The 14,794-nt window shown below is 54.2% G+C and overlaps 5 protein-coding genes across 5 annotated transcripts in view; 1 reads left to right on the forward strand and 4 right to left on the reverse strand.

The window, feature by feature from the left end:
- BU25DRAFT_396831 (FabD/lysophospholipase-like protein) overlaps window positions 1-3,110 on the reverse strand; it is a gene marked incomplete at its 3' end in the record, with an annotated part of 4,473 nt that extends 1,363 nt beyond the window's left edge. Inside the window, exons 1-5 of the mRNA XM_033704846.1 lie at window positions 2,514-3,110; window positions 2,229-2,465; window positions 1,589-2,175; window positions 905-1,534; window positions 125-843 (exon numbers count right to left, since the gene is read on the reverse strand). Of these exons, the coding sequence (XP_033559699.1) occupies window positions 125-843; window positions 905-1,534; window positions 1,589-2,175; window positions 2,229-2,465; window positions 2,514-2,674 (2,334 nt within the window). The 5' untranslated portion in view covers window positions 2,675-3,110. The remainder of the gene's footprint in view (window positions 1-124; window positions 844-904; window positions 1,535-1,588; window positions 2,176-2,228; window positions 2,466-2,513) is intronic.
- A 1,105-nt stretch (window positions 3,111-4,215) lies between these two features.
- Window positions 4,216-4,854, forward strand: BU25DRAFT_449932 (uncharacterized protein; the record flags this gene model as incomplete). Its single annotated transcript, XM_033709668.1, has 2 exons — window positions 4,216-4,274; window positions 4,444-4,854. 2 exons carry the CDS (start codon window positions 4,216-4,218, stop codon window positions 4,718-4,720), a joined length of 336 nt encoding a protein of 111 aa, XP_033559700.1. The 3' UTR covers window positions 4,721-4,854.
- A 119-nt stretch (window positions 4,855-4,973) lies between these two features.
- On the reverse strand, window positions 4,974-8,660 carry BU25DRAFT_412547 (WD40 repeat-like protein). Its single transcript, XM_033706819.1, has 2 exons — window positions 6,156-8,660; window positions 4,974-6,093 (listed from the first exon to the last, which is right to left on the reverse strand). The coding sequence occupies exons 1-2, from the start codon at window positions 8,430-8,432 to the stop codon at window positions 5,290-5,292; spliced, it is 3,081 nt and encodes a 1,026-aa protein (XP_033559701.1). The 5' UTR covers window positions 8,433-8,660; the 3' UTR covers window positions 4,974-5,289.
- Window positions 8,661-10,013: 1,353 nt separating this feature from the next.
- Window positions 10,014-13,600, reverse strand: BU25DRAFT_371926 (uncharacterized protein; the record flags this gene model as incomplete). The annotated part of the gene is made up of 4 exons (XM_033703995.1): window positions 11,779-13,600; window positions 11,033-11,727; window positions 10,755-10,966; window positions 10,014-10,232 (listed from the first exon to the last, which is right to left on the reverse strand). Coding segments are annotated over exons 1-4 (2,724 nt in total), but the record flags the coding sequence as incomplete, so codon positions are not given.
- Window positions 13,601-14,350: 750 nt separating this feature from the next.
- Window positions 14,351-14,794, reverse strand: part of BU25DRAFT_345811 (pfs domain-containing protein) — a gene marked incomplete at both ends in the record, with an annotated part of 3,848 nt that continues 3,404 nt past the window's right edge. Inside the window, one exon of the mRNA XM_033703064.1 lies at window positions 14,351-14,787. Within this exon, the coding sequence (XP_033559703.1) occupies window positions 14,351-14,787 (437 nt within the window). The remainder of the gene's footprint in view (window positions 14,788-14,794) is intronic.

Raw genomic sequence — 14,794 nt, forward strand, 5'->3', positions numbered from 1 at the left:
TGTGCTTGGGGCCGAGTGCATCCTCCTTCCCTTGCAGCGCCCGCTGGTACATCTTCTCTGCCTCTGCCAGCTTGCCTTGGTCTTCGTAGAGATCACCTAGCCAGTGAAAGCCGTCAAGAATTACCTCTCTCCCCTCTACGCTGTCCGGGTCTGCTCCATAAATGCCGTTGCTGCTAGACAGTTGCACTGACTGACTATCTGCAACGTGTATAGAGCACGCTTGGGCATGAGTAAGAAGTCGTTGTTGCAGAGCTGCCCAATCGCTCTTCGACTGATCTGGCACAGCCCACCCAACAGTGACCACTGCAAGCCGACCTAGCTCCCTCGCTGACTGCTTGCCCTGGTAGTGGTACGCCCACCGGTGCACTACTGGGTGTGTCGCATAGCTCGCTGTCTCTTCCACCGCCTCGACAAGCGAGTAGTTGCGCAGCAGCTGCATCGCCCGGCTAAACGCTACCTCGCTCCGCGCAATCTCTCCAACCCACGCTGATAGCATCCTTGCAGCACCCGTTGAAGCCTCACACGCTGCTGCGAACAGCCCGTGCCACAGGCCTTTGTTGTCCAGAAATGACCACAGCAGCAGCAGGTTGGCCGTGTGCTCGTGCTTGTCGCGGATTGCCTGGTACGAGATGGCCCACGTCGTCCACACGCTGCGGTCTGGGTAGTCTTGCAGCGGCGCGTCTGTTATATCGTCCGCCTTCATCAGCTCGCTCCACTGCTGCTCGTAGAAGCGCAGATACGTCTCGAGCCCCACCTCGCTCTCCTGCAGATACGCACCCGCCTGGGCAATTGCCAGCAGTAGGCCGTCAAGCAGCCGCAGCAAGCGTTCGCTTTCGGCCATGTCTGTGGTCATGGGTGTCAGTTTCGAAGGCTTATGCTGGCTCGTCAACAGAATTCGCCTTACCATAGGTCCTCTCATACCACGTCTTCAGAATCGCCTGCGCTTGCTCGTGGTCCACCTTGCCCAGCTGCTGCGGCGACTTGTCGAGCTGCTTTAGCTTCGCCAGCCGCGTCGTGATCAGCACAGAGCCATGGTCGGCCCCTGAGAGGTAGCGCCTTACATCGTATGCATCTGGATCACGACCTCTCTTGCTGTACTCTCGGTCGACGTTGTCAAAGATGAGCAGCCAAGCACTGTTGTCTGGCCGCGCAAGCCAGCCCATGACATCCTTCACCACCGCCTCTACATCCGCACCGCTGCCTGTGGCATAAGACGTGTTCACGTCAGGGATCTGGCCCTGAGGGATTCTGCCCGCGCAGCTGGCGACGCTCCGCTTGAGACTGTCCTCGCTGCGTCCGTCGAGCCAGAACACTGCGCTGAACCGCCGGTGGTGTCGCCGCGCAAACTCCACCACCAGCTGCGTCTTGCCCATGCCACCGAGGCCGTGTAGCACGTGGATCTTCTGTCGACCATTCAGCTCATGTCTGGGCAGGAGCGCTTGTTCCAGCTTCGCCATCTCCGCCGGTCGGTCCACGAACCATCTTACTCTGGGGACGCCCTCGAGGCTGAAGACAGTCTGATACACTCCAAAGTCTACACATTGTTTAGCTATATATCCTGCAGTACAGTCAACGCATTAACACTAACACTCTCTACCTGCGATGCTGCCCGCGCACGCCTGCATCTGCTTGTGCACCGCCTGCGTCGCGATGTACCTGCGCGTCGCTGCCGCCATTTCTTTCACCTTTTTGGCCTCCTCCAGCCCAATGTCCTCCAGCCCCCGGTCCACGTTGAACCGGTAGTATCGCCCTGTGCTGTCCAGCAGCGGCCGCTCGCGCCGGAACCGCTCTGCTGTCTGCTCCGTCTCCGTGGCAATCGCCACCAGCGTCTTGCCAACGTGCAGCACGTCGTCCTTGAACGGCTTGAGCGACGGCACCCCCGTCCCGATCGACACCAGGCACTTGACCCGCCCCTCCAGCGGCTCTGGGCCCCACGCCAGCTGCGCCTGATCCCACATCTCTCGCACCGGGTTGTTAGCCCCTGTCGCACCGTCCACGAACTCTTCGCCAAACCGTCCGACTGCGATCGGATCGAAGAAGGACGAGGCAGCCGACGTCGCCCGGCAGGCCTCCCAGATGGTCACGCTGTTGAGCAGGTCGCTGCTGCCGCGCGGTGTGCGGTAGCTCGTGAGGCAAACCGTCTCGCTGGTCTCCTTGCTCGTCGCGCACACGAAGCTGGAGTTGTTAGAATACAATCCGGTAGACGCACAACACGCAGCTCGACATACACTTTGCATACAGTATTGGGCTCGTCTTTGAGCAGCGCGTCCTCTTGCAGGCCCTGCTGCTTCACAACCTCCCTCACAGCCCGCGCCAGCTCCTCCGAGTCGAAGCGGCCCTGGATCTGGCCCTTGACCGTCACGCGGTGTCGCGACTTGCGGAACACGCGCGTCGAGAGCGACAAGTATGCGGTGATGCAGTCTGCCACGCTCATCCTCAGCCGGCCCAGCATGACGGCGATGAGCCTTGAGGTCAGCGCACTGAAGCTGTATGTTTGACATCCTCCTACCTACCCGCCAGTGCTGGTCCCGCCGATCATATCGAAGTAGTCGCACGGCTTGGGCGGCGCGTCTGGGTCGACGGCCTCCATCAGCTGCTCGAGGATCATCAGCGCGGACAGGCCGCGCACGCCGCCGCCGTCGAGGGCGAGCAGGCGGAGCTCGTTGCCGGGCATCGTCAAGAGGGTGATGAACGAATTTCGAGGGTACAGGGCTCAGGTTATCGTCGAGAGTGGTGTTTGGGCTATCGTGATGGCTGCCTCAGGAGAACAAGGCTGAGGCAGCGTTTCCGCCCCCAGCGCTTGCGCCTGAGCTGACTGACTGGCTGGCTGGCTGGCTGGAATGACCGCAACTGACCATCACCTGCAGCAGGCCTTCTTCAGCGCGGGAGCGCATCGTCTCTCTATGATGTGGCGAAGCGCGCGAGGCCCGATCGTGCAGACGCAGATGTTCCCAAGTCAAGGCCACAGCAAGAGAGGAAGAAATCGAAGCGTCGGTTCCGGCATTGTATCCAGAAGATTTTTCAGTAGTACTACTATATAGCAATGCATACGCAAACGTAGATAGAGAATTTACAACAGCAGCATTCAAGACTATAAGCGCTCCCGAGTCCTGGTGGTCAGAATAAAGATCAATTGGTAACAGATTAAGGCGTTTCTTGCAAGCGCTATGGGCGGGGGCTTTGCCAACCGGAGCTAGAGCTGTCTGGGAGTAAGCGAGACAGGGGATAAAAGCTGAGCGGCGCACAGGAAGCGGAAACTGCGAGTGCAAGCGACTGTATTTCAGGCACAACACAAGCATACCAAGCTTTTGAGCCATGTAAGTGCAAAGCTTGGCATCGTGATGGTGGATCGTCGACGACAGACGGCCGGAAATCTGGGGTTGAGCGGGGGCTAAAATATCATCGAAGCCGGTCTGTATGCAGAGGATCCACTCAATCCTACAGTGATGACCTTGTATGCGGTATTGCATCTTCTCAACATTCAGAGCACAGTCGATCAGTTTGCTCTCGAATGTCCAAAAAGCAATCATGAACATACCTGCAAACGTAAATGCGACTAGCTCGCTCACCGAACTGTAATACAAACGCAACGTCGCCTCGAATGCACCTCATCAAGCCTGGACTCTGATCCGCTGTTGACCAACGCACACGAATTACCTGCCACAACACGCTGTCATCCATCGGATCCGTACTGTGGCGCAAGTCATGCCCGTTCACGACGCGCAATTAGCCAAGACTTTCATCCAATGTATACGATCGCAAATGTCAACTGTACTACTAATAACGGCATCATGCAATTGGACGCCGACATGAGCTGCTTGATCTCCGCAACGTCCAACCAGTCTATCACGACAGTAGCCACATTTGCATTCAGTATGGCTACATGCAAATGGGTGACAGATCATGGGAGAGCGGAGAACCTGCATAGTTGATCGATTGCAAGGCACAGCCACGGACGTGACCTGGTAGTCAACCCAATCGGGCCCCGGCCAGACTGATCAGAAATACGAAAACATGCTTTGGGCTTGCGAACAAAGAAGTGTGTGGAGGTGATCCAGACTGGTGCGTGCGCATGGAGGATATGATATAAGGCTGCACTGCATGGTAAAGCTGGTTCATTACATCCACTCACTCTCATCCATCAATCACCTCAGTCGTTCGACTACTTTCGATACCTGGTTCTTACCACCAAAACAACACTACATAACTATCAAGATGCGTTCCTCCGCTATCGCCCTTCCCGTCCTTGCTGCTGGCGCGGCGGCTCAGAGCTCGTGAGTCCATCCACCACAGCCTCCACATTCAGGCATACAACATCACCATAGTGCTCTCTCTTCTGCCCATAGCCCCGCTTCCTCGACTCTCTCCTCTGTCTCGCACAGCGCCAGCGCATCGAGGGCTTCCGCCTCTGCGTCCACTTCTGCTACTCACAACTGTCTTTAGAATTACGAGTTCAGTGCAACGCCGTGAACGCACGTGTGAAATTGCGATAAAAGCAGTCCAGTACTCCACAGTAATGTACGTCCAAGTGTCCCCAGACGCACGGTATCCCGGGACAGGTCCACACTCCGGACCTTCAGTCTTTTGTTCGCACATTTTCAGACCAGTGGTTGACATGTTAACGTTCTGTAGCCATTTCCGCATCAGGGCACCAGCCTCCGGCAAGGATCGCTGCGGTGTTGGCCATGCTGTCTATCGTTTCGTCAGCGCCGTCAATTGACACTTTGTCAATTACCCCCTGTCCATTCATGACCACGAGGGACTCTGTAAGAATCGGAGGGTCTGATAGAAAGCACGATCAACGAAGACTGTGTCTCTCAGCTTTGAAAGCTGCTTTAACCTAAGAAGTGTGCAGTCCGGGAGTTTGCCGGTCAGGAGCGAAGATCGCGAAAAGCATTCCAGCGCGTCGAGACGCGCTAACGCGCTTGGCATGCAGGCAGCTTACAGTAACGTGCTCAGATATTGTTGCGTACCACTGTAACAAATATGATGCTATACCTACGCCTGACTATTTGCCAAAGGTAGATCTAGCTGTGGGGCATGCGGGCGGCTCTCTAAAGCGTCTACGATCAGGTGCTAGACGAGTTGTACCCAAGAACTCGATTCTCGAAATCCACTCAATGGTATGACATGTCGACGGCCACTCTTCCAACAATAACTCTTGGTCCTCCGACATAGCGATACCTAAATTTATCCAGTATTTATGTGCGCATCCCTGTCCCCTTTTACTAACTAGAGATATGGAATGAATGACGCATTGAAGGAGCGAACCAGCTCCTCTATCATTCGCTACAAACAGATACGAGCATGTGGAAGATCAATATTGCAAGTCCACACTCTGCCATATCCAACGCCCATACCAACCTTGGTCCCGCGCACAGACGAGCATGACGGTCGATACTCTGATGGTACCCATAGCATGTTCTTGCCGTCATGCTTAATCCATGTGTTGTCGGAGTTAAGGGTTGAGCCTAGATACGGAGGGCACTCGGGTTCAGCGACAGCTGCTATGCTCGACGTTTCCGAGTTATCGATACTGATAGTACCTATTTCAGTACGGAGATAAGAGTTGGTGGAGTCAAATAATAGGTTGTAAAGTGTCTTGCCGATGTTAAACGTCTGCAGACACGTGCTGCTGCTCACGTCCCAGAGCTTGACGGTGCTGTCGTATGACGCCGACGCCAGCTTGGTCGAGTCGTGCGAGAAGACTACAGAGCTGACAACATTGCTATGGCCCGTGAACGTCTGCAGGCACGCGCCGCTGTTCGCATCCCACAGCTTGACGGTGTTGTCGTATGACGCCGACGCCAGCTTAGTCGAGTCGTGCGAGAAGGCTACAGAGCTGACCCCATTGCTATGGCCCTCGAGCGTCTGCAGGCAGGCACTCCACCTGTCACTCATCACTGGCTTGATAGTGATTCCTTCTGGCTCTTCGTGCTGGAACAGCCTTTTGATCACGCTCCCAGTCGGACTGAACAGCAGTGCAGACGCATATGTCTGCAAAGGGAAGCTCTCGATTGCCCCTTTATGGTACATGAAGAATCGGCGCGCGTCTTGGACAAGCGCAGTAAGCTTGTCCGTATCCCACATCTCCTGGTTCTGTTAGCATCTACGTTAAGTACAATATACGAACATCCTGTCTGTGTATGTCATACCTGGGCCAGAGAGCAGAGTTTCGACACCGAGACTATGCCTTTCGCCGTGCTCTTGCACAGACTGAGCCCTTCCAGCCAGTAGAGGTACCTCTTTCCTATGAATTCATAGACAACACCTCCGACTTGCACATCACCATCACTGTTTGCCCAAGACTTGGGTTTCGAATCGTACAGGTGGTCAACCCAGTAGATGCACGGGTAACGCGACGCTACTAGTGGGTCTGGGTCAGGCGTTTTGACGTTGTCGATGGAGAATCCAAGTTCTTCCAGGCTGTACATGTCCCTGTGCAGTGTCCTGGACAGAACCACGAGCGACCTTGAGAAGATCACCCGATGAACGGCTTCGGTCCCATCTGGGAAGATCTCGTCGAATGCCTTTGTAACGAGGAAGTCCTTTGCGGATTGATGCACAAAGTAGACCGTGTCTTCTCGCAGAGTGAGAAACGATCCACACAGCCCGATGATATCCCGCACCTCTGTTTTGTCGACCATGTCTTCGAGCGCTTCAGCAAGGACCACCAGCTCCTCCAGCGTGATTGGCCGATACACAAGCGCGATGGAGGCCAGCACTTGCTTGCAAAGTTCAGCGTCATCCGACACGCTGATCTGCTGCATCATCCGCTCGTACAGCGCGTTCAGTCCTGGCGGAAAGGAGTCCAGCTTCTTAAGTACATTCCGTCTCGCCGTCGCTTGAAGGTCCTGACACACTAGCGCTACCCACAGGAAGGTGTCGTTTGCATTCGTCGTCAAACGTTCAAACACCGCGTCTTGGGTCTGCTTGTCGTACTTCTTCTGCTGTGCCAGCTGCGACACCTTGTGCTGGATGAAGACGCTGACAGCCGCCGACACAGACTCTGCATTCAGCTCAAGACTCAGCCTTACCTTGTGCCCTGCTTGCTCTAGCTGTTCTTCGATGCCTGGCCAGTTGCGGCTAGACACTATCCACTTGACGTGGGAAGATGCAGACGACCCTTGTATGACAAGGTGAAGCAGTTTTGGCAAGTCAGTGACGCACTCGTCTAGCGCGTCAATGATCATGTAGGTAGTGCCCAAGCTCAGGTCCTGCAGCACGTCTGCAAAGATCTCTGTCAAGGCAACCCATGCGTTTGCATCCTCGAACATGGTCTTGCCCGCCTGATCGTATGTCTTGCGAATGTGCGTGATGAGTGCTGGCTGCTGACTGACAAGCAAGTACAACAGTCCGCGCAGCACGGCCGTAGCGTTGTTGATGCGCGAGTCAGTGGCCTGGCAGAAAAAGTAGGTTACAGACGCGGTACTAGCGATCGTCTTCTGTAGCTCGTTGATGATGCCGCAGAGCAGCATCGTTTTGCCCTTGCCAGGATCACCTTTGATCCACAGCAGCTGACTCTGTGCGTCGTTGCGCCATTCTTGGAAACTACTGTTGTCAAACACCCATCGGTACGATCCCTCCAATAAGCCGCCCTTTGTGTCCTCGATGCGCTTCTTGTCGTTACGGGGATCGGTAGGACGTAAGTCGCGGAGACATTCCTCCCGCTTCTGAAGGTTCTCTTCCCGCTTCCGGATCCTGTCATGAAGTCGTCTGAATGCTTCTTCTGCCCCTTCACCATAGACAGGCGCGATGTCAACGTCAAAGATGCCTGACAAAGAGTACGCCGCATCCTCTTTGAGCTTCGTGTGCCGATTCTGTCTCCATCGGAACCGCTCCTCGATAGTGGACTGAGAAAGGGGAGCACCTTCAAGCACACGACGTGGGATAGTTGTAATTTCGTAGATCTGGGACTGGAGGGATACCCTGTCACCGAGCCTGTGCCATTCACGTGAGTGGAACTCGACCAAGCCAGGTGCGAGAAGCTCCTGCAGCGTCCAGCCGCGCGTGAACCACCTGCTCTCTCGGAACTCTGAGTCCCATAGCGGCGGGCTGCCTTCTCTCTCAGCGGCAAGAGGTGGAGCAGACACGTCTGGCAAGTAGACGTAGCATCGAGCTGCGTTGCGGTACCAGCGAAACATGGACTGTATGGCTAACGAGTGCTCAGCCTTGTTTGCCTTGTTAATGCAGCAGGTATCGATCCAGAAGTGTTGCAAGCCGTCGCGCTTGGCCTGCTCTCCACAGAGCTGGATCTTCTTGTAGCCAGACTTGTCCTTGCCAGCGTTCTTGGCTAGGTCTTCGAAGGTCACCTCGTCCGCATCCGCTGCCCAGGTATGAGACAAGATCGCATAACAAGGTATTGCGTGTTCGTCAACCAAGTCAGGGGTGACACTAAACTCTCCATCTTCTCCGTACTTTAAGAGCCGCATTGAAAGGCGTAGACGTGTGGCAGGTGCATGCGGTTGCAACGAGACTCGCGAGACTTGACGCGGCAGCTTGATCGCGAGAGAGTGCGGCAACTAGTTTCCCTGTTGCATGCAAGATCTGCAAGCGGAGAGGGCGGCGAAAGGCTGTACAGTACCTAACGCTCACAGTGATGCAGAAAAGTTGCAACCCGTGATGGTGTTGCGAGCTGAGGCTGATCGTCTTTGTCATTCTGTGAAGACGTTTGGACGGGCTTGAGGCGGGGCAGGCGCAGCTGATAGCATGCACCATAACGCCAGGCACAAGGCTGAACAGCGGCCAAACCGGCGCGTGCCTGAACCTCGAAGTCTGGGTGAACTCTTCGGCGCCAATAGCAGGGCGGAAGAGAGCCGACCCGCCCCCTAGCAGGGAATCGGGGCAAGGCACGTGGTCATGGATGCTCTCTCAAAGCCGCCAGCCTGCGCCACAGCTATTCTTAGCAGCTGATCCGCTGTGGGTATAGCGTTGAATTCGTGACGATAGCATACCATAGTACGACTACGTGTCCTTCTTCTCTAAGTTACCTGGAGTGCATTGATGCCCTCCATCCTTGCATTCTCGTCGCTCCATTGTTCTCCACGATGGATCAGGCCAGTCGTGTTCTGGCACAACCTGTTCCTTCTGGCCTGTCTAAATTGTATCGCGCTCGAGCCGACCGCGATAAAGTACCTCACACAACCTTACACCATCGTGCGCGTGGCTGTCGCTCCAGAGAGAAATAACCAAAGCCAGCAGTGCTTGACTCCCTACGAGGAAGATGCTCTTGTCAAGGTTCTCCTATAGATGTATGACCTTGGACAGCCTGTCCGGATCAAGTTCATACCTTTTCTAGCCTTCTGTGTCACCCGCCAGCGACCCGAAACAAGTGAATGCACGACGTCGCCCTGCCTGTCAGTTTTCTCACAGACATCGTTCGACGAGAATTACACAGCTACACATTACTAAACTATCAAGTCACCTAATGGGAACCAAGGATGTTCCACGAGCCATATTTAGTTTATCACCTGAACTCACTGTTCATTCCTTATTGTGCGCTTCACTAAAGTGTGCGTAGCTTCTGCACAGGAGGCTCCACTCGCCTCACAATCTTCGCACATATCCCAGTCTCCACCAACGCAAAGATGGCAATGGTAGTGGAAGGCAGTCGCTGTGATCTTCGAAGTACAGACGTCACAGGTCATACCACGTTGATCATTGTCATTCTTGGATGGCGCCAGTCGCTCAGTACCAGCTTCTCCACATTCCTCCCACAACAGCTTTGAGGCTGCGTCATGTCCTTTCTTATTAGCTATCCAGAACGGTGTGCGCCCGAATTTGTCGGGTGTGCCAGGGTCGAAATCATACTGACGGATAAGTGTTTCGATAGTGGCAGTATCTCCACCAGCCGCTGCCCACCAGAGCAGAGTGCGTCCGTAACGATCTTGGAATTGTAGGGTGGTATCAAGTCTCGAGATCAGAAGCCTAACCAGATCTTTGTGGCCTCCGAATGAAGCAGCCTGGAGTACGTTACCGTAGTATCCGCCCTCTGCATTAATCTCGGTGCCTCTATCAAGTAGTAGCCTTACAATCTCTTTGTGGCCTTTGAATGAAGCCGCCTGGAGTGCGTTGCCGTGGTCTCCGCCCTGTGCATTGATTTCGGCGCCTCTATCAAGTAGCAGCGTTACGATCTCTTTGTGGCCACCAGATGAAGCCGCCTGGAGTGCGTTGCCCCAGTATCCACCCTGCGCATTGATCTCGGCGCCTCTGTTAAGCAGCAGCGCTACCATCTCCTTGTGGCCGTTAGATGAAGCCGCCTGGAGTGCGTTGCCCCAGTATCCACCCTGCGCGTTGACCTCAGCGCCTTTGTTGAGAAGTAGCATTGCAATCTCTTTGTATCCTCTCAACGAAGCTGTCTGAAGTGCACCGCCGTACCATGCACCCTGTGCGTTGACCTTAGCGCCTCTGTCGAGCAGCAGCTGTACAGCCTCTTTGTTACCTGACAATGAAGCCGCACAGAGAGCACTGTCGCCCTGTCCATTCTGCGCGTTGACGTCTGCGCCCCTGTCGAGCAGCAGCAATACAGTCTCTTTATGTTCTGCGGATAAAGACGAACTCCAGTTGCCTCCAACTGAAGCTGCGAAGAGTGCGTTGCCACTATTCCCACCCTGCGCGTTAACCTCTGCGCCTCTGTCGAGTAGCAGCTTTACAGTCTTTGTGTGTCCTCTGAAGGAAGCCGCCTGGAGTGCGTTGCCATGGTGTCCACCATTCTGCGCGTTAGCGTTGACGCCCTTGTCGAGCAGCAGCGTGACAATCTCATTGTGGCCTTGACATGAAGCCGCATGGAATGCGTTGCCGTGCTGTCCACCCTGCGCATTAATTTCAGCGCCTTTGTTGAGCAGCAGCCTTACAGTCTCTTTGTGGCCCCCGAATGAAGCCGCCTGGAGTGCGTTGCCGTAAAGTCCACCCTGCGCGTTAACGTCAGCGCCGTTGTTGAGCAACAGCTTTGTGATTGTATTCAACCCTAACTGTGCTGCGTAGTACAGGGGCGTGGCTATACTGTTTAGAGCTCTCTCTAAGTCTGGCCCACTCCAAGCTTTGTCTGGATCGCATAAGCGGATCCAAGTGAGATATGCAGGGTTTTCTGTGGACAACAATTTTATCGCAAGTAGACTTGTTCCTAGCTCCCTGTCCCCTGTCTTTTGAAGATGGCTGCTCCAGAACTCTGCTGAATATCTTGCGAGCGCGGACATATTAAGAACTTCTTGTGACAATGGCTGCTGAAACTGCATTAGGTACTGCAGCGAAGCTTTCGCTATTGCATCGTGGCAGACGACATCTTGCATGCTGTATGATTTAGCTTGTCCCCGCCTGATCCTATCGGAGACAAGATATTCCTGAACAGAATAGTGTGCCAAAGCGATGATCCGTTGTGAAGACCTTGAAGTGCCTCTTTCGTTTTCTGCCGTCAAAGTCACAAGACTCGAGCAGATATCCAGTACTTCGAGAGGGTCTTCTATGATATCGTCACGGTCGAACGCTGGGTCGCGGGTCACATCGATGGCGACCGCTTCGGCAACCTCTTCGGGGGAGAGCGGTCGAGCAGAGAACGTCAGCCACTGAAGAATGCGCAACGCATACTTGGAGTCTTCTTCGCTGATTGCGCATAGGATGCGGTCATATGTCTGCTCAAGCGTTGGCGGCAGTGTGGCGAGGGCCTTGCGCAGCATCGTTCGACTGCGACACTTTCCTAGTGCGTCAAGCTGACATGCAGCCCATCGAAACCTGTACCATCGTCAGTCCTACATTTGCTGAGGCGCGAGGGAGCACCAGTACATTCCATGGGCTCCACGCATCAGCGTAACCTCGATTTCTTGCCTGACAGCGGCGTCTTTTTCCCATTTGGTCAAGCTCTTGTCAGAAGACAACCTTTGTTGCACATATCGCTGGATGTCTCCATCGACTACGTCACTCTGAAGACAGACCGTGTCTTCTGAGTCTACGTAGTCTTCCAAAGAGCTTTCGATGTCCCGCTCTTTCCGACTCGTCATGAGCAGATGCAAGTTTTGGAGCTGCCACCCAGCCACTGTTGCAAGCACATCCATTAGCTCTGAGCGTTGCGTACACTCATCGAGAGCATCGAGAACGATATAGATCTGCGTGAAATCTTGCATAGTCTGCTGTAACACTTCAAGAAGCGCTTGGAGTGACGGTTGTCGTTGCTCGTTTTGGCAAGACGAGAACAACGTATCAAGGCTTCTAGGGATCGTGGTCAATTGCTGCAACAGCTGGCAGAGCAACGAGCGCACCATTAGCTCTGCATCCTGCTTCTGCGCGTCATTGAAGTCGAAGTAAAAGTACACAGTCACTGTGCCGAGGTCATCGTGGCAGTGCTGAAGCAGATTCTCAACGACGGTAGAGCTTAAGACGGTCTTTCCACATCCTGGGATCCCATACAGCCATAGTCGCGACATCGCACCTGTCTTCCATCTAATAAACTTCTCGCCTTCGAGTAGCCAGAGTCCAGTGTCAGCCTGCCGTTGCTTGAGCGCTTTGTGATAGTTCGTGGACGGGTCTGGCGCCGCGAGCCATTCGCGGATCTTGCCAAGCCTCGCTTCTTGGTCTCGGCTGCGGCTGTTATTGTTCTTTACAACGGCAGCACTCAACTCGTCTTCCCGAGACTCTTGTATCTCTCTCCTGAGCCGTTTGAGCGCCTTCTCTTTGCCTTCCCCATAGATCAGCGGCAAATGAGTGCCGAATATACCGAGCAAACAATACGCTCCATCCTCTTTGCGTGTCGTCTCGCGGTTTGCGGTCCAAGACAAACGCTCGGCTACGCTGAATTTGAACAATGAGCTCCCTGACAGAGCTTCTACGGGAATTTCTGTGATCTCATGAATAGTCTGCTTAAGCGATTCTCTGTCCCCAAGCCTCTTTCCCTCTACGGAGAAGAATTCGACCAATTTGGGAGCGAGAAGTTCTTGGAGTGTCCAGCCTCGAGTGAACCATCTACTTTTTCTGAAAGCTGGCTTCCATTTCTGGGACAATTCGCTATCCTTATCCGAAGCGTTAGCCTCGACGTCTGAAAGGTAAACATAACATCTCTCTGCTTTCTGGTACCAACGGAACATCGAGTTGATCGCTTCCGACAGCTCTGTGTTGTTTGACTTGTCGATGCAGCAGGTGTCCACCCAGAAATATTGCAGGCTGTTACGCTTTGCCTGTTGTGCACAGAAGCGAATCTTTCGATACCCCTCATGATGTTGCGCAACAATATCTTCCATGCTGTCGAGGTACTTTAGATCATCGAAGATCATCTCCTGCCCCTCTTTCCAGGTATGCGAGAGGATCGCATAGGGAGGAATCTCCTCGTCACTGACGTAGTCTTTGGTGCAACTGAGCCTCCCATCGCCTTCAACACGTAACAATCGCATCGAGCCGTGTATGTCCGCTTGCGCGAACGTTGTGGGAGTACCTTGAAGTCTCGAAGCCTCGGAGCAGGCTGAAGGTGCCGGTCGCGCAAGGCGGCTGGCTCACGCCGAACATGGAGATGGTAGCCGTCGAAATTGTTGTACGCAAACAGCGGCAGACTTAGCCAAGTCACAGGTGAAGATGAGGGTAAAGACGAAACCTTTGTGATCTACAGTTGAGAAGACTGTGAGGGTTGAGATGAGACGCAACCTGCCTGCACCGTCGAGTGAGGCTAGTCAGCCGAGGCTGACAGCGCATGATTGCGCCATAGCCGCCGCAACGACAACTTGGAGGAGCAGCTCTCGACTCTGACAGAGGACGCGGTTCAGCGCTGCAAAAAGTGAGGAGTAGATTTTGGTGAATCATTCGCGCTTATCCTTGGCTGCGAGGCGCCTCTGAAATCTACAGTGGCAAGAGCTATGGAACGCAGAAGAATCGACAGCAGTGCTGTAGGCGAACTCTTTCAAAGTGTGCAGTCCAGGAGCATGCGCTACATCTTTTTTGAGGGTCGTACGGCGTCGATCTAGCATAAGCAGACCGCTTCATTGCGGGCTGAGCTCCGCTGTGCCAAGGTGGGCGGGACAAGGCTGACGACTATGAGATAGCCCTCCAGTGATAGGACAATAGTATCACAAAACTTAAGAAGTACAGTTTAATCTCGTATTGTAGATGAAGTGCATTGAACCCATTCAAGGCTGTGTTGTTATTGTACTCATACTCTGTAGCACGACTAAACTCTTAGCCGCCTCTCAAGCAGCGCTTGCGACAACTAGATCAAAGAGCGCCATCTAGTCTGCGGCAAACCGCGCGTACCAAGTACATAGACGTCCGAGAGGCTTCGTTTGTCTGTTGCTAACTCTGGTCTCCAGCATCTAGGTGTAGAGAAGCTGCACCTGGCAGAGCCTCGAGCACTTGCGAGTCCCGCAGCCAGCCTGCTTCATGCCCGCTTCCAGCCCAGCTTCTTCAGTACTCTATGCCGCCTTGAAGCCGATTTAGGCTGTGATTGACGGGGGTCTATAACACCTCGACTGTACACATGCTCTTGCACTGCTGTCTCGCATCGGACGTCGCTGTCTCCTTCTATCATTTCTAGAGCGACAAGATTGTCGCGCAATGGCTGACACTTGGGATTACCTCCCCCAAACACCTTCTCGTAGCCCGAGAGCGCTTTCGAATACCACACTCTGGCCTCGTCCACACGGCCTAGACTGTCAGATAGCGAACCGAGGGCCCACAGAGTGTTGAGAGCTGGTACATAGGAAGAGATTCTTTCAGGTCCAACTCCCTTCTCATATCCCTGTAGCGCTCGCTTGTACATCGTCTCTGCCTTGTCGAGCTTTCCCTGGTCCCTGTAGAGGTTGCCCAAGTTGTTGACTGTGTC

Source organism: Macroventuria anomochaeta, assembly GCF_010093625.1.
Source record: "Macroventuria anomochaeta strain CBS 525.71 unplaced genomic scaffold BU25scaffold_25, whole genome shotgun sequence".
In the NCBI taxonomy this organism is placed as follows: Eukaryota; Fungi; Ascomycota; class Dothideomycetes; order Pleosporales; family Didymellaceae; genus Macroventuria; species Macroventuria anomochaeta.

What these genes read in the sequence shown, in the direction of transcription:
- BU25DRAFT_412547 (XM_033706819.1), bottom strand. Translation starts at nt 8,432, where the DNA reads ATGCGGCTCTTAAAGTACGGAGAAGATGGAGAGTTTAGTGTCACCCCT. An exon ending in AACTCTGCTCTCTGGCCCAG is followed by an intron (nt 6,094 to 6,155) that starts GTATGACATACA and finishes TAACAGAACCAG; the next exon opens with GAGATGTGGGATACGGACAA.